Source organism: Cyprinus carpio, chromosome B8 (genome assembly GCF_018340385.1).
Source record: "Cyprinus carpio isolate SPL01 chromosome B8, ASM1834038v1, whole genome shotgun sequence".
NCBI classification, from domain to species: Eukaryota; Metazoa; Chordata; class Actinopteri; order Cypriniformes; family Cyprinidae; genus Cyprinus; species Cyprinus carpio.
The window spans coordinates 27720776-27740156 of NC_056604.1; the positions used below are offsets into that span (position 1 = coordinate 27720776).

General features: G+C 36.3%; 1 protein-coding gene across 2 annotated transcripts in view; it reads left to right on the plus strand.

Annotated features, from left to right (window-relative positions):
- The first annotated feature begins 5345 nt into the window (after positions 1-5345).
- Positions 5346-19381, plus strand: part of LOC109094692 — a 69449-nt gene continuing 55413 nt past the window's right edge. Inside the window, exon 1 of one of the 2 annotated variants that reach the window (XM_042730373.1) lies at positions 5346-5508. In XM_042730373.1, the coding sequence (XP_042586307.1) occupies positions 5467-5508 (42 nt within the window). In that variant the 5' untranslated portion in view covers positions 5346-5466. The remainder of the gene's footprint in view (positions 5509-19381) is intronic. The other variant, XM_042730372.1, reaches the window with a different exon arrangement.

Genomic DNA, 19381 nt, shown 5'->3' on the forward strand with positions numbered 1-19381 from the left:
AGTGTGTGTGAGTGTGTTTGTGTGTGAGAGAATGTGTGTGTGAGAGAGAGAGAGAGTGTGTAATAATGTGAGTGTGTGTGAAATAGTGTGAGTGTGTCCTTGTTTATGCCACACAATGGGGACCAAATATCCCCACAAGGATAGTAAAACCTGAAATATTTGACATTGTGGGGATTTAGTCATTGACCACATGACTAATACATGTTTTTGTTTGTGAACAATGACACAAGGACTTTTCATTCTGATGGCACTGATATGTTCATTAATTGTGGATTGACGCACCTAAACGAAAGATTAAGCGATGGAAGAGCACCGTGCAAACAGCTTTGTGGAACTGATATTATTGACCTAAATACTTTTGAGAGATGAACTAAAGATTTTGAGTAAGTTACATGTTTTGCAGGTAATCCATTGTGTGGTGCTGTTTGTACGAATTGTAAAAATTAAGGATGATTCGAGAAATGCACCAAAGCGACAGAGAAACTGTACTGTAATTATTTCAGCAACAAAGGTGATCTGAAATGTGTATCTTGCATTGTTTGCTCTTGATTGAACTGATTGTTAAAAGTACTAAACTGAAAGAAGATCATGTTGTTTTTCAGTGATTAAATCAAATGTTCTCAATATATACGTATTACAATAATCTTATGTTTTGAAACAATGATTGAGTGGATGAAAATATGTGTACTTGAAATGAAAGCATGAGACCAGGTTTTGAAAGAATGACTAGTGATGTTACACGTGTGATCAGTTTGGATTTTTGTACTAAGAGTTTTGAAAATATACACTTTACTTGTGAAAATAATACCAATGCAAATAAAAAAACTGTAACTGCTTCGTACTGTTCAACCTTGCGTGCTCCAATCTTAACCTTGTAATCATGTCGTCTTCAGTTCTGCTCCAGCCTGACACTCTTTCCTTACCCACTGTTCACTGGATTTGATACAAATGTCTGCCTGTGCTATCTGTGTCCCAATACTGCTGCCATAGTTTCAGAATGTTCTTTTTGATATCAACTATTTCTCGTTCTATGGCCTTTTTTGCTAAAATATCTGCCTCTTCATTACCTCTCAAGCCAATATGAGCTGGAACCCACAAAAACTGTACTTTTATACTTATTTTGCTTGAGTGAATATAATTTTTGAATAATCTCTATTAAAAAATCTTATCTTGTTTCTGACTTCTGCTTATTCAAATTTATTAGAGCTAAACTAGAATCTTAACATATTATTGTCTTGGATATTTTAACTTCACTAATCCACCTTATTTCCAGAATAACTGCAAACATTTCTCCAGTATACACTGATAGACAGGGCTATGCACAGACCTTTTGAGGGGCAAATGCTCAAAATGAATCTTAATGACAAATAATAAATAACACAAAATAATAGTTACAAAAGCTTTAGTTTTATTCACTGTTAATAACACTGCACTGCAACCACCAAGTAATCCAAATTTATTTATACATTTATATATGATTTATATCATTATAGAGTGCAATGGAGAATTCATTTTTTTTCTCTGCTTTGAACACATGAATATCAATAAAAATACATTTAAAGAAAAACATTTTTTGTTTGGTTTAATATAATTTGTATTATCTGGTTAACATGTTTATGTATGTCATTGAGAAGAGGGGAAGGCAAAGTAATGTGTCATTTATTGTATGTTTATATTCATATAATTTATATAATAATAAATAATATCTAATAAATATATTTAATATCTAAACATAACATTTTTGTTAAATATATACATGTATGTGTGAGTATTTATATATGCATAATAAATATATACACAGTACACATATATTATGTAAACAAAAACCTTTATTTTGGATGCGATTGATCATTTGACAGCACTACTATATATATACACATATACTGTATGTAAGGGCAAAAGGGTACACACTTTTGTATTTTTAAATCTTTGATAATGGTATTTGTATTTTTAAATCTTTGCTAATGTTTTTATATATATATATACCTTAACAACCTCAAGTCTTTTTTGTTTGATGCGACAAGCTCTGATCATCATCATTTGGCAATTATCAACCATCCTTCTCCTCATCTCTTCTCCTCTCAAGCGCTGTCAGGGTGGATGGGGGCAGACGCACATCTTCAGGTTTCTCCAGAAATATTTGACTGGGTTCAAGCTCAGGCGGTGTCTGGGCCATTCAAGGACATTCACAGAGTTGTCTATAAGCTACTCTTGCTGTGTGTTTAGGGTCACTGTCCTGTCGGAAGGTGAGCTTCTGAATGCTCTGGACTGGGTTTTCATTAAGGCTATCTCTATATTTTGCTGCATTGCGTGAGTCCCTGCCGCTGAAAAACAGAACACAGCATGAGGCTCCAGCACACTTTACTTTTGGGATGATACTCTGCAGGTGATGAGCAGAACTGGTTTCCTTCAAACATGATGCTTCAAATTGAGGTTCATCAGACCAGAGAAGTTTGTTTCTCAGAGTCTGAGGGTCCTTTAGGTGCTGTTTTGTAAATTCCAAGTGTGTTTTCATGTGTCTTCACTGAGGAGAGGATTGAGTTTGGCCACACCTCCATAAAGCCCAGATTGGTGGAGTGTTGCAGTGATGTTTGTCCTTCTGTAGATTTCTCCTGTCTCCACATATGATCATGGAGCTCAACTAGAATGACCATCAGGTTCTTGGTCACCAGTCTAACCAAAGCCCTTCTCCATCAGTTGGTCAGTTTGTCCAGGACGCCAGCTCTAGAAAGAGTCCTGGTTGTTTCAAACTTCTTCCATTAAGGGTAACAGAGACTACATGCTTCTGTGAACCTTCAATGAAGCAGAATGTTTTTCTGAACTCTTCTCCAGGTGTGTGGCTTGACACAAAACGGTTTCTGAGCTCTACAGGCAGTTCTTTTGACCTCAGGGCTCGATTTTAGCTCTGATATCCACTATTAGCTGTTAGACCTTTTATTAAGGTGCCTTTCCAAATCATACACATTCAACTGAATTTGCCACAGGTCAACTTCACTCAAAGTGTAGTAACATCTATAAGCAATATGAATGCTCCTGAGCTAAATTTCAACTGTCCCAGATAAGGGTATGAATACTTACGCAATGGAATCATTTAAGTGTTTTATTTTTATTCATTTTTTTAAATTGCAAAGATGTTAAAAACCTGTTTTTTTTTGCTTTACCATTATGGTGTATGAAGTGCAGACTGATGTGGAAAAAAAGTAATTTAAAGCAGTTTAACATAAGGCCGCAACATAAAACGTGAAAAAAATGAAGGGGTGTGAATACTTTCGTGAGGCACTGTGTATACACACACACACACACAAATAATTTATTTTCAAAAAACAAGAAAAGCCGCATTTAAAAAAATTAACTGACTGACCGTGTGTTATTCTCCACATATAGCATGTTCTGAACTGTATACACGTTTTGTCACAAATGCATCGCAAATTCACATTTTACAGCAGAAACTGACAAGCGCCTTGTATGTGAACAGAACCCGATAAGTCCATTTTAGCGAATCAGTGCACTGTATTCAGGTCAGGTGACAAGTCTGCTAGTCACTTTGAAAAGATGTGCTAGCTGAGAGGAGTTTTGTCAAAGCTAACTAAAAGTGATGGATAATTTCGATGAACTTGATGAACCCGTGATATCATCTTTGAGGCGTAAAAGGAAAATAAAATCTGAAACTTTTTCACAGAGCCTTGCTAAAGCTGCATTAATTATAGGGCTAGGCGGGGTGGAAGCCCCAGGGGGTCTGTGATTGGCTGTGCAGTATAGATTGACTGGCCATTGGCAGTGTTGATCACCAAAGCCCCACCACACCCCCATTTATTAGCGCTATTATTTAGTAGAGCGTTTCCCTAAATACCTTGAATTACCATTAGCCTACTGAAACTGCACCTTTGAATTTGGTTTACCAATAAAATTAATTCATTCTGTATTTTACTTTTGAACGACCTGTGCATGTATCTGTCAGGTGATCGCTGTGCCTTACTCTTCACTTTGTTCTGGTTTAATCTGAAAATGATCATGCAAAGAACAATCTTCGATAAGTACAAATGTCATCTATTCTAAAAAATAAAAAAATAAAAAAAAAAATGTGGGGGAGGGGCTATTGTAAAACACTGAGGAGAGAGGTGAAAACAAATCCGCAGCTGTCAGGTTATTTTACTAAAATGATGAGGTGGTGGAAGCTGTGGAACACGTGATGCATTGTGTTTGAACACCAGTGCAGCTGAAACTGATTAACAACCCCCTCGCTACTTAACTGACAGGATCACTCTCCCAGGAGTTTAATGGACTTCTTTTGAGCAGCGTCGGTTTCAAAGATGCAAGACGTGTGTGATGTTTTACATGTTGTGTGTGTAAAGTTTTCAGAAATGGAGCCATAGTTTCAAAAACTGTGTGAAAAAATAAATAAAATAAACTGTAAATAATCCTTATCAGCTCTTTTAAGCTGCTGTTGTTGCTGAAGTAGATGCTTTACACTGAATTTTAAGATTGGAACATACTGTAAGGTCTTCATTTCGGTCATGCTGTGTTAAAACATTTGTAAAAAAAAAAAGATAAGAAAGAGCCATGATTTTGGTATGGGGTAAGCTTGTGTAAAATGAAAATGTAAGCATTTTAGAAACAGTGTTTAGTGTTAATTTACTGAATATTGTGTGACAACAGCATGGATTGTGTTAATGGTATTGCCAAAATGAATTCTGCCCTGCTGCTCAATGTCTCTGAACGGTTACATTTGTTTTGAAAGCAAGGGACATGCCAAGAGTTCCTCGGGCATGCACTCCTTTATAAATCATAGCTATAACATCAACAAAATATGTTTTTATTATTATTATTATTATTATTATTATTATTATTATTATTATTTAATCTTATTTGTGTTTTAGAAATTATACAATCAAGATCACAATGAAGTGCTTAGACACTTTACATAACACTGCCATCTAGTGGCATATATGGCTTTAAGAATAAGTTTTGAATGAATAACGTATTCTTTCTACAAATAAAGTACAGGGCCTTTCATAATAATAATAATAATAATAATAATAATAATAATAATAATAATTGAAAGGAATCCCTTGCAGGTTTCTTAACATGATCATTCTTTAAAACATCCTTCTTACGTGATCAGTCTCGCAACGTGGCATATAATTAAAGTATACCAAATCAGAAGCATAAAGGTCACCATAAAAATTGTAATAAGATATCTAAATGGGATTCAATCTCTTTAAATAACACAATGATTCGGCTTCTTTAAAGCACAAACGAAGCGTTCCATAACAGGTCCGTTCTTTGAGAAACTCAGAGTATGTCAGGCTCGTCACTGTGGAGTTGGCTGCAGACAGCAGCGGCAACAAAAATAGAAAGTGAAAGTGAAAGTATTGTTGGCAAACAAACCCTCAAATGTTCGCGGAGCTCGTGCTTATATTAACAGAACACAATAATCGATAAGATCCCCGCAGAACTGCAGACAGGATGGACACGCGTACAGAGGATCCCGTTCACGGCAGTAAGAAGGTATGAACGCTTGATTACGCACTTAATAGCAGGGTTATTACAAGGTGCCATCTGTTCTAGGGTTCAGGATGTGACTGCATGCTCTCTGAATTTGCAAAGTGCATAACGAATTCCAGAAAACACCTTTCAGAAATAGATCGTTAGTGAATGTTTTAGAGGTTGTGTTACTTCAAACGTTTAGTATCACCACATACATTAACGTTTCTGAGCGCTGCGCGTGGAGAGCAGATCTAATACACTTAAGTTTACACCTTCCGGTTTTAAAGTTCGGTAAAGTTGGCAAAATATTCACAGATTCTACTTTTCCGGACCAATAAATCACGAGCAAAACGCTTTTACTACACAACTTTAGCCTCTTTTCTTTCGTAGTGATGTAGAAAACGAGCTACAAGCGAGTTTTCCTCAAAACAAGCTTTCCTTCGCTCTGCACAAAGTACATCGATCTCAGTGCGTCTGAGAGACAAGTCCGAAGGGACCGTCTGCAAAGTGCGAAAGACGAAACATGTTACTAATAAAATACTCGATAACTTCACAGTAACACACTGTAGTGCCACCAAATTCAGTTCACACATCACTGCTCTCCTGCTGGTTATACTACAACACTTTATTTTGAAAATAATTGCTTTTGAATGATTTTTACTTTTTTTTTATTTTTAAATATTTAATAAATTCACTGTTACTGGACAAAATTATTAATACCTTCACTGTTACACACTGTACTTTCTCCAAATTCAATTCACACATCACTGCTCTTCTGCTTGTTATACTAAGACACTTATTTTGACAATAATTGCTTTTAAAAATATTTCTTTTTTTTTGAAAATATTCAATAACTTCACTGTTATTGGACATAATAGTTAATAACTTTTCTGTTACACACTGTGCTTTCTGCAAATTCAGTTCACATATCACTGCTCTCCTGCTGGTTATACTACAACACTGTACTTTGAAAATAATTGCTGGGACGAATGGCCAAACCGTGTAGAAAAAGCTGCGGTTTTAAAAATAGGGCCTCAGACGCCAGCGCATTGAGATCGATGTATTTTGTACAGAGCGGAGGAAAGCTTGTTTACTCGCCTGTAGCTCTTTTTCTACATCACTACGAAAAAAAAAGGGGCGTCAATTGTGTAGTAAAAATGTTTTGCTCATGATTTATTGATCCGGAAAAGTAGAATCTGTGAATATCTTGCCACTTTTACCGAACTCCTGTAAAAATATCTTAGAATGGACAATAAATATGAACATCAAAATTTTGCATCATTTCACTGCTTTCTGACTGTCTCATATACAGTATATAAATCGCTTATAAACAAAACGGGTCTGTAGCTGGTTATTGGCAGTGTTGCCAGCTCTCCAAGACAAAAAGCAAGCACAGTTTCAGAAACAATCCAATACAAGCCCAATTTTATTACATTATTTATAATCATCAATATTATTTATTGATTATTATCAATTAATGACCCTGCAACACAGTAAACTGAAACCACTCAGAGTTTAAAGAGCAAAAACAGAAGCTATTTTACAAAAATCACACTATCCTCCGATCACCTGCGAGTAGAATAGTTTTGGAGATGGAATAGGAGAATATAACAAGACAAGAGCACTAAGGCAGAGCTTTAATATAGCCACATATTTATAATAAAATAAACTCGAACCATATGTACAGAGGGGGAAATGTTTATTTGACCCCCTGCTCATTTTGTAAGTCTGTCCACTTACAAAGAAATTAAGGGTCTGTAATTTTTATGGTAGGTTTATTTTAACATATAGAGACCAAACCAAAAACTCCAGAAAAAACATATTTATATTTATATATATAAAGGTTAGAAACTGAGTTGCATTTCAGTGAGTGAAATGAGTATTTGATCCCCAAGCAAAACATAACTTAGTACTTGGTGCAGAAACGCTTGTTGGCGAGCACAGAGTTAAATGTTTTTTTGTAGTTGGTCACCAGGTTTGCACACATCTCAGGAGGGATTTTGATGCACTCCTCTTTACAGATCCTCTCCTAATCCCTAAGGTTTCTTGGCTGTCATTTGGGAACTTGATGTTTCAGCTCCCTCCACAGATTTTCTATAGGATTGATGTCTGGAGACTGGCTAGGCCACTCTATGACCTTAATGTGCTTCTTCTTGAGCCACTCCTTTGTTGCCTTGGCGGTATGTTTTGGGTCATTGTGATCCTTGAAGACTTATCCATGACCCATCTTCAGTGTTCTGGCTGAGGATCTTGTCCAGGATTTCACAGTACATGGCCCCGTCCATTTTTTGGTTGAAATTCTTTCTCGATCCGTTAAAATAAACCTACTATAAAAATTCACACAGACCCTTCATTTCCTTATGAGAGGGCAAACTTACAAAATAAGCAGGGCATCAAATAAATACTTCCCCCACAGTACCTGCTAGTAGTATTACCAGGGGCGGTGTCTTCATTAGGGTGAGTGGGCGACGTGTCACCAAACTGTGAAAGGGAGTTTGTTCTACCTCTGGATATATAGTCCAGTCAGAGTCAAGTCACGTTGTGGAGTACCGACCCTTTTTGGGTGATCTCTCTCTGGCCGAGAATCGCCCCGACTGTTCTCATAGACTTCCTTTCAAGAATTTTTTATTTTTTCGAACTGCATTCCCTGCAATTCAATCTCTATGAGTTCTGGGAGGGCTAGCACTAATGTGCTTTCGTCATCGACGTAACCGTAACTTGTGCAGCGACTGGTGGGAACAAACCCATTATTTATTAATAGGAAATATGAAGTCAGGACAGTATCTTACCAGCAAAGTTAAGATGGATGACGATTGTAATGGATGTAAAGACAATTACAGTAGCTATGTTTCCATCCAAAGATGCAAATTTAACTTATGTGCAAAACTGGGATATCGCATAAAACATTTGCGAATAAAGCACTGTTTCCATCCAACGAGTCAAAGAGAACAAAATCATCACTTGCTGATAAACTGGCACTAAATATCAATAAGAAAACAGGAGAAGCCACTGAATATAATAATTTTCATATATGATAAATGACTTGCGCTTCAGAGAGAGCAGACGAAACACAATAAATGCGGTCACTGCTTTTAGAGATGGATACTGTTGTTTGGAAACGCAGTTGTGTAAGACAGTAATTATACAGAAATACTTTGACGACAGACTTAGCTCAGAGCTTTCAGAATGACGTGAACAACATAAAGATGCTGTGAACGAGATCGGTCCGCTGATAGTCAAGTTATCCGTCTCATAGTGCAAACTCACATGACTTTTTCAATGCACATGGTGGAATTTATACAGCAAATGTGTTTCCATCGTAGTTTATGCACATTTTTTTTATCGGATAAAGTGTTTATCCTACTCAGTTGTGCGCATAAGTTTTTTTTTGCGATATTCCAAAATGTGCATAAAAATAGGTGGATGGAAACATAGCTAGTGACACAGCAATCATACAATATTAGATGCACAAATCCGTTATTATTAATGTGCAAACAAACAGACTGTGTGTGTGCACTCTCTGATAGCTTTTTGTATGGGCATATTTCAGTATGATTGCATGTCTGGCAAGTGTTTTATAATGGACACTTTTATAATTTGTTTTTGCACTGTATACATTAATTGTGATTATAAAAATCTAATATTTTTTTTAAAATAAGCCCAAAAAATAAAACGCAACCCTTGACCCATGAGTTTTTTACATGACTTAACAAAAACAGAAGCCCAAAGTAAAATACATGGACATGGCAACTGTGGTTATTGGTCACAGTCTATAGCAGGGGTCTCCAACCCTGCTCCTGGAGAGCTACACCTGAACCAGCTAATCAAGGTGTTCAGGGCTACTTGATAATTACAGACAGGTGTGTTGGAGCAGGGCTGGAACTGAACTCTGCAGGATGGTAGCTCTCCAGGAGCAGGGTTGGAGATTCCTGGTCTATAGTAATCCGCGATCTAAGAATAGACTCAAGAAGCACTGGATTATAAAAAATACAATTGTGTATTAGACTTCATATATATATATATATATATATATATATATATATAGAGAGAGAGAGAGAGAGAGAGAGAGATGACCCTGGACCATAAAACCAGTCATAAGTAGCAAATATATCAAAACTTAATTTTTGATTAGTAATATGCATTGCTAAAACTTCATTTGGACAACTTTTAAAGGTGATTTTCTCAATATTTAGATTCTTTTGAACTAGGGCTGTGCAAAAAATCGAATGTGATTTTCATGCGCATCTCCTCAGTAAAGGCGCTCCTGTGATTAGTAGTATATCTCCAGCTCGTGCGTTCAGATCAGGGTTGCCAGGTTTTCAAAACAAAACCTGCCCAATTGCTTCTCAAAACTAGTCCAATCGCGTTTCGTTCCGGGCGATAAAAATACACGTTTTTGGCAGGGTTCCCTTGGTAATATTCACATTTTAGGGGCTAAATATCACGTTATTGGTATTGTTGGTATCGTTATTGGTCGCTTCAACCTGCGAACATGAAAAACAACCACAGACTTGGCAACACTGGTTGGCATTTACTACACAGAGCCGTAATTCACTGACAGTCTACATAAAATCGATTTTAAAATCGCAGGCGATTCTTTGTCGATTTTGAAAACGATTTTGTGTAGCTTGTCAGTGGACTACGGCTCTGTGTAGTAAATGCCGCTCCACCTGAACCAGTGTTGCCAAGTCTGCGGTTGTTTTTTATGTCCGCGGGTTGAAGCGACCCCAATACCAATAACGTGATATTTAACCCCTAAAATGCGAATTTAACCAAGGCAACACTGCCAAAAAAACGTATATTTTAACCCCAGGATGCAATTTTTATCGGGGAACCTCCTGGAAACGCGACTGGGCTAGTTTTGGACTAGTTTTGAGATTCAACTTGGCAGGATTTGTTGTGAAAACCTGGCAACCCTGATCTTAATGCACGTGCTGGAGATATACTACTAATTACAGGAGCGTCTTTACTGATGAGATGCGCATGAAAATCACATTCGATTTTTTGCACAGCCCTATTTTGAACCCTCAGATTCCAGATTTTCAAACAGTTGTATCTCCGCCAAATATTATTATATCCTAACAAACCATATATCAATGGAAAGATTATTTATTCAGCTTTCAGATGATGTATACATCTCAATTAAAAAAAATATTGACCCGAAATGTTCATTTATTTATTGATCCTTTATGATATCTGCAATACATTTATGTTGTTCTGTTCTGCTTACCCTGGAGGTTATTGCTGTTCTCCCTGCTCTCATCCATGCTAGACTGCATGGATGCACAGTTAGTTCTTGCCCAGAGCAGAACCATACTACCAATCCAAACTGTATGCTAACTGTCAGTCATCTTTGTCGATAGTGGTCCTGACAGAAGTGTATTTACAATATTCACAGGGAACTTAAAACAACACAATAAAACATAAATAGAAATCCTAGGCTGTTAAAAGCACAGTCTTTCAATCCCATACCATCAGAACAGTCCAGCGTGTTGCTAATCCCAATGTAAAAGTGTCCAATGGTGTATATACAATCCAAAGAAAGTGAAAATCCAATAAAAGTGAGATACTGGAATGGTTAGTCCTTAAAAACAACTCCTCTTCTTCTTCTTCTTCTTTGGTGTTTTACGGCAGCTGGCATCCAGTTTGTTGCATTACTGCCATCTCCTGTTCATATTTATCTCATGCTATAATCTCTTATCCAGTTCAGTTTCTTTTAGATAGTCAGAAAAATATTTTGTACCTTGTCCCTTCTCCGCACAATCTAAAATATTTTTAACATTTCATTCTGTTTGTTCTATACTCTTTAGCTGAGCCATCATTTCTTACCTCTCTTGGTTATATGTCCCACATGATATGAGGATATGTTCCACCATCTCCTTTTCCTGAAAATAATTACACAAACCTGTTGGATGCTATCCTATAGTATGAAGGGTGCCAATTAAGTTACTGTGTCCCATTCTCATCCTACTTAAAATGACTTGCTCTTTTCTGTTTCTTCCCTTACCTTTAATACCACCCACTCTGTTTTGTACTGAGTAACAGTGTCTTCCTTTTGTTTCATTTATCTACTGCTTTTGCCATTTCTCCATTATTTCATTCCAAACTATGCTCTTTCCCTCTGACTTGTATGTATTTCAACATTTTCCTTTTTTACTGCCTTTTTTGCTAGTTTGTCTGCTTCCTTGTCCTTGAATACCTGAATGTGCCGGAACCCACATGAATGTAACATTTTTCTTTTGTCTGATTGCTGTTGTGTAATTACATAAAATTTCATAAAGTAGTCCCTGATGATTTTTAGCTGTGCCTGCTTCAATGCTCATAAGTGCTGATACAGAATCACTACATACTATAAAATCTTGATTGCCATTTTCTACAATCCACTGTACTGCTATCATGATGGCACACATTTCTACTGCATATATACTTAAATAGTCAGATGTTCCTTTACTTATTTCTGTCTTGTGTGTAGGCACAATCATTCCTAGGCCCGTTGCATTTCCTTCTTTTGATCCATCTGTAAAAATCTGAATATACTCCTTATATATGCACTCCCTTCTTCTATAATACTCTGCTACTGTGTCAGATGACTTATCACTCTGTCTAGTATTCAGTAATTCTTTGTCTACTTTTGGGTATTCTAATATCTAGACTGGTCTATTTGGCCATATATTAGTTTCCTCAAATTCTTTGTTATTTATTCCCATATCTGTTGTTATTTGATCTCCTGTCCATCCAAAGCTCTCTCTGTATACTTTCTCCTTCTCCCAGCTTGCTTTGCAAAACCTTTTTTGTTGGGTGGCTGTCCCTATGTCCTCTTAAGTTGATCCAGTAGTTAGCTGCTAGTTGGTTTCGGCGTAACTCTAGTGGCATCTCCCCAGCTTCTACCTGCATTGCACATAATGGCGTAGTTCTTACTGCTCCTATACAAATTCTTAAAGCACGGGCTTGCATTATGTCTAACTCCTTTAGTGTAGTTTTTGATGCTGATCTATATGCTATGCATCCATAATCTAGTCTTGACCTTATTAGTGCTATGTAGATATAGCTCAAAGCTGTAATGCTAGCTCCCCACTGTAGTCCTGAAAGGCATCTCATGATGTTTATTACTTTCTTACATTTGTCAACAGCCTGTCTCATATGTTGCTTCCATGTTAGCTTAGCATCAAAAAATATGCCAAGAAAGCAAAAACATTCAACCTTATCTAAGTTATTCCCATATAGCTTTAACTGGTATTCTCCTACCTTTTTCCTTGTGAAAAACACAACCATAGTCTTTTCAACTGAGAATTTAAAGCCCCATTTGTCACCCCATTTTTCCATTTGGCTGATTCCATCTTGCAGTTTTCTAACTACATATTCAACATTTCTTCCTCTTTTCCATCATGCTCCATCATCAGCAAACAATGACCTACCCATATCTATTGGTACATTTGCGAATACATCATTTATCATAATGGAGAACAGCGTTGGGCTTAAAACACTTCCTTGGGGTGTTCCATTTTCTACCACATACTGCTTGGATATCTCTGTACCTATTCTCACTTGAATCATTCTTCCATCTAGAAAGTTCTTTATCCAGTTAAACATTTTCCCCTCAATACCCAATAAATGGATTTTGATTAAGAGGTCCTCCCTCCAGAGCATGTCATAAGCCTTCTCAACATCAAAAAATACCGCCACCACTACTACTTTGTTTATTTAAAACAACACATTTTTAGTAATTGTGCAGTTAATTCTCAGAAAGTTTTCAGAAGGTTTTGGAATATTTGTCCTCTACTGAAACACAGTGATAATAATTTAATTAGAAAGGTTATATTATTAACCCACTGAGATTTTGCTTACTTCTAGATTGTAAATATTTATTTATTTTATTAATACCATTTTATTAACCCCCCCCCCACCAGATAAATCTATAACATTTAATTTTTGAACAATATTTCAAGTGTAATTTATGAGTGCTGTTTTTCTCTTTGTAAAAGGCGAAAAGATGATCAGACTGATTTCAAAGTTAAGGATTCATTTGTTTGAATATACATAGAACTATCATAACATCTTAGTTGATAATTCAGTAAATTTTATTTTTGACACAACATCCCAAGTTTTGGTAGTGACAGCAATGCTTTGGTAGCAACCACATCACATTACAGAATTTTAACTCATACTAAAACATTACTAAAACTTGGTAGTTTTTGGTATTGATAGGTATTGTTTGGTAGAAAATTACAAAAGAAATGATAACGGTTCTAAACACTTTTGACCTGATTCAGCATGTGCATGGACCCACACACAAAGGTGGACACACTCTAGATTTAATCATCAGTAGGGTCTAAACATTTCATCCATTGTTATTAAGGACGTAGCACTATCTGATCACTTCTGTATTTTCTTTGATATATTGATCTCTGCTACCAATGAATCTAGATCTGTCTCTGTCAGAAGGAGATGCATTAACGATAACACTAGTGTGCGGTTTATGGAGGCTATATCTTAAACACCAAGCATTTCTGCAGACTCTGTTGATATTCTCCTTGATTCCTTTAACTCAAAAGTTAAGAATGTTATTGATGATATTGCTCCAATAATAGTCAGTAAGAAAACAAACAGACAGAAATCAGTTTGGAGAAGATCAACAGCAGTTCAGACTATGAAAAGACAATGCAGAAAAAGCCGAGCGGATGTGGCGGAAGACGAAACTTGAAATTCACTATAGCATTTATAAAGACAGCCTTCATGCTTTTAATGTGAAACTAGCCACAGCTAGACAGAATTTCTTCTCAAACCTTATAAACAGTAACTTAAACAACACTCGTACTCTTTTTGCCACTGTTGAGAGACTGACCAAACCCCCCAAGTCAGATTCCCAGTGAAATGCTCTCAGTTACCAAATGCAATGAGTTTGCTTCCTTCTTTTCTGAGAAGATCATTAATATCAGGAAGGCAATTAGCACATCCTCAAGTAATGCAGAGGTCAGACAGATCTGGACGCAATATCAAAAAGATACTATGTCTATTTTTGAAGCAATTGATAGCAAAATTTTGGAAGAAATAGTGCAGCACCTAAAATCGTCAACCTGCGATCTTGACACACTTCCCACATCTTTTTTCAAAAGTGTGCTTAACTGTTTAGAAGCAGATCTCTTAGAAGTGGTGAACGCCTCACTTCTTTCTGGGACATTTCCAAACTCCCTAAAAACTGCAGTTGTAAAGACCCTCCTGAAAAAGATCAATCTTGATAACACCATTCTGAGCAATTATCGACCAATATCTAATCTTCCTTTTATAGGCAAAATTATAGAAAAGGTAGTTTTTAATCAGCTGAACAAATACTTAAACTCAAATGGATACCTGGACAATTTTCAATCTGGTTTTCGCCTGCATCACAGCACAGAGACAGCGCTCATTAAGATAATAAATGATATTCGCTTAAGTTCTGACTCTGGCAAAATATCAGTGCTGGTATTGCTAGATCTCAGTGCTGCGTTTGACACTGTCGATCATAACATACTACTAGAGAGGACTGGAAAACTGGGTCGGGCTTTCTGGGATGGTACTCAAATGGGTTCAGGTCATACTAAGAAGGGAGAGGTTATTATGTGAGTCTAGGAGAGCATAAGTCTAAGTGGACGTCCATGACATGCGGAGTCCCACAAGGCTCAATTCTGGCACCGCTTTTTTTTAGCCTGTATATGCTCCCACTAAGTCAGATAATGAGAACAGAACCAAATTGCCTATCACAGCTATGCTGATGATACCCAGATTTACCTAGCCTTATCGCCAAATGACTACAGCCCCATTGACTCTCCCTCTGCCAATGTATTGATGAAATTAATAGTTGGATGTGCCAGAACTTTCTTCAGTTAAACAAGGAAAAAAACTGAAGTTATTGCATTTGGAAACAAAGATGAAGTTTTCAAGGTGAATGCATACCTTGACTCAAGGGGACACAACACAACTAAAAATCAAGTCAGGAATCTTGGTGTGATTCTGGAGACAGACCTTAGTTTCAGTAGTTCAGTAGTCATGTCAAAGCAGTAACTAAATCAGCATACTATCATCTAAAAAACATTGCAAGAATTAGATGTTTTGTTTCCAGTCAAGACTTAGAGAAACTTGTTCATGCCTTTATCACCAGCAGGGTGGACTATTGTAATGGTCTCCTCACCGGCCTTCCCAAAAAGACCATTAGACAGCTGCAGCTCATCCAGAACGCTGCTGCCAGGATTCTGACTAGAACCAGAAAAATCTGAGCATATCACACCAGTCCTCAGGTCCTTACACTGGCTTCCAGTTACATTTAGGATTGATTTTAAAGTACTTTTACTCGTTTATAAATCACTCAATGACCTAGGACCAAAATATATTGCAGATATGTTCACTGAATATAAACCTAACAGACCACTCAGATCATTAGGATCGAGTCAGTTTAGAAATACCAAGGGTTCACACAAAACAAGGGGAGTCCGCCTTTAGTTACTATGCCGCCCGCAGTTGGAATCAGCTTCCAGAAGAAATCAGATGTGCTAAAAACATTAGTCACATTTAAATCTAGACTCAAAAAACTCATCTGTTTAGCTGTGCATTTGTTGAATGAGCAATGTGCGATGTCCGAATTGATTGCACTGTATTTTACATATTCACTATATTCTATGTAAAATCATTTTCTATTTTTAACTGTTTTAAATTCATTTTAAATACGTCTTCCCTTAATAAATAATCCAATGTTTTAAAATTGCCTGTTTTATGTTTTTAAAATTGCTTGTTTTATTTTTGTTATTATTTTTCTTCATGATTATTTTACCTTCTTTTATGTAAGCACTTTGAATTACCATTGTGTACGAAATGTGCTATATAAATAAACTTGCCTTGCCTTGCCTTAAATGATTTAAAATTATATTAGAAATTTACTATAAAAATAAAATTGCATAAATGTATTAAATATTTTGTTTATTTTTGCATAATTTTTGTATTATTTGTTCCTTTTTGTCACTACCGAAACAATGATGACATGGTTCGGTAGTGACAATTCTATGGGCTAACCAAAAAACATAAACAAAGATGACAATTTTAGATACTTTTGAACCTAGCTCAAAGATGCTCATCAACACATGGTTAGCTAGCACAGTTCTGAAGAGTGGTACACATAAAAACTAAATGTTTTTATAAATATGTTATATAAATGTTTTATAAATAACATCTAAAAAAAGTGTTTTATTGCAGAAAAAAAGGTGTTCGGTAGTGACGTTACTTAGTTACACACAGATTTGTCAGACTTTTGAACACATTCACCTCAGAATGATGGGACCTATCTACTCACCATGTAGCATATGTGAGAGAGGGACACAGGAATATTTCCTGATTATAAATTTATGGGTTTAGTTAAAATCAGTCGCAGCCAATGGACTGAAACATACACTGTTTTGGTAGTGACAAGAAAAATGTGGGACACTTTTTATTTTTACATAAAGTTTCATTATTTACAATAAATAAATAAATATATACATATTTTTTAACTTCACTTTTTAAAACAATCAAAGAGATATTTTTAAAACAACAATAGAGAAAAATACAAAAATTACTTCAATATAATTTTCATAAGTTGACATTTAGGATTTAGGGTTTGGGACAGCCACCTCGCAATTGAAAGTACCCATAAAGTGATGATTTTATATATATTAAGCTTACAAATATGTTAAATACTATTGTCGGTTTTAATAGATAATAGAAGGATCTTAATAAACTTCTAAGTTTTGAATACTTAAATGCTTTTTAAATGTGTTTTTGGTTGTGGGACAGCAGTTTGCAACAATTCTCTAGAATGGCCCATATATATATGTATGTATGTATGTATGTATGAGTAGTGTAGTCCTACAAAATAAGTGTTTTAATGTGTGTGTATATATATATAATTTCAATTTCAGTTTTATTTGTATAGCGCATTTACAACAGCCACCAGGCTGACCAAAGTGCTTTACAGAAGAGCAAGAATTTTACACATACTCAAAAAACAGACCAGAGAAAAATTTTAAACCACCCATTTAAAAATGTAACATCACAGTTGTCAATACACTAAGGAAAACATATAGGTTTTTAGCAAGGACTTAAAAATAGACAAGGAAGGGGCCATTCTAATCTCTAAAGGCAGGGTATTCCAGAGTCGTGGCCCTGCCATCGCAAATCCATGCTACGCTTTAGCCTAACGCGAGGGACCACCAACAACGCCTGGTCACAGGATCGTAGGCTCTTTTAGATGGAGTTTAAAGGTGAAGAAGTTCAGAAAGATAGACAGGAGCTTTGTTATGTAGTGATTTATATACAAAGAGGAGAATTTTAAAGTCTATTCTCTGACCGATCGGAAACCAGTGTAGGTATCTAAGAATTGGAGTGATGTGTTCATGTTTACGGCACTTTAAACAAAGTCTGGCTGCAGTGTTTTGGACAAGCTGAAGATGCGCAATTTGAGATTTAGGTATACCGCAACATAAAGAATTGCAGTAATCTAGACGAGACGTAACAAACGCATGAACAGCAATTTCTAGTGTTTTAGGAGTGAGAAAGTTTTTAATTTTAGACAGTAAATGAAGCTGATAGAAACTGGACCCAATAACAGAAGAGATATGTCTATCAAATTTTAAATGCTGGTCAACAATAATACCTAGGTTCTGCACCCGTGAGGACCTAAAAATGGATAAGCTTTCTAGCTCAGGGCTTATACACAGAGTTCTCATTTGGACCGAAAACAATCACCTCGGTCTTGTCCTCATTTAGGAAGAGGAAATTTTGGGGTAGTCATAATTTAACACTCGCGAAAGGGCATACTCAGTGCTGTGAGCAGACTTAAAACCAGATTGAAAAACCTCATAAATACAATTACTAGTCAGAAAGCATTGAAGTTGATTGAGCACAATTTTCTCCAAAACTTTTGAAATTAAAGGCAAAACAGAAATAGGCTGATTTTTTTAGGACTGGGGGTCAAGTGAAGGCTTCTTGAGCAGAGGAGTTACCGTAGCGTCTTTAAGGTTGGCAGGAACAGAGCCAGTTTGGAGACACTTATTAATAAGAGACACCAGACCTGGCCCAATCGAATCAATAATTAATTAAAAAATTTTTGAGAGAATGATATCGCTAGAACAGAATGAAGGTTTAAGATGATGGGTTCAAAAGCATCTAAATGCAGAGGCAGACGACATGACTGGAGAGAGGGTTAAAGTTAAAGTGCGACAGACACTAAGTCTTAAGTTAGTAATTTTGTCACTAAAATATCTCAAGAGGTTTTCATAGAGAGCATCAGAGGCAGCAGGCAAGGTGTTAGCAGAATGATTTATAACAGATTGAATAATTGAAAACAAAACGGTTTAGAGTGATTAGTTTCAATTAAGTTAGAGAAGTATGCAGCTTTTGGAGACTTAGCTGCAATGATCCAAGTGCAACTGTGAGCAGCATTCAGACAACACAAGTTGAAATTTGTGCCAAACTGTGGAGAGTAGAAATGAGAAAGACTTACAGGTGTATTAGAAAAATGAGAGAGCTCTGGAAGAGACAGTGTGAATAATATAGGATTATGGTCAGCGATCATAAAATCTGAGAGCACAATATCAGTCACATCAAGCCCATATGAGAGTACAAGATCCAATGTATGTCCCTGAATATGAGTAGAGACACTGATAGATAGACTGATAGATGGGATAGATTAAAAGCATCGATAAGATTAAGAAAGTCATGTGATAAGGGGTTAGACGGACAGCAGACATGGATATTAAAGTCGCCCACCAATAGAAAGCGATCGTAATTTGTGGCAATATTGCTGATCAGTTCAGTGAAATGCTGTATAAAATCCTTAGTGCAGTGCGGAGGACGGTAAATCACCCCTAGACATACAGGACTATTCCAGTCC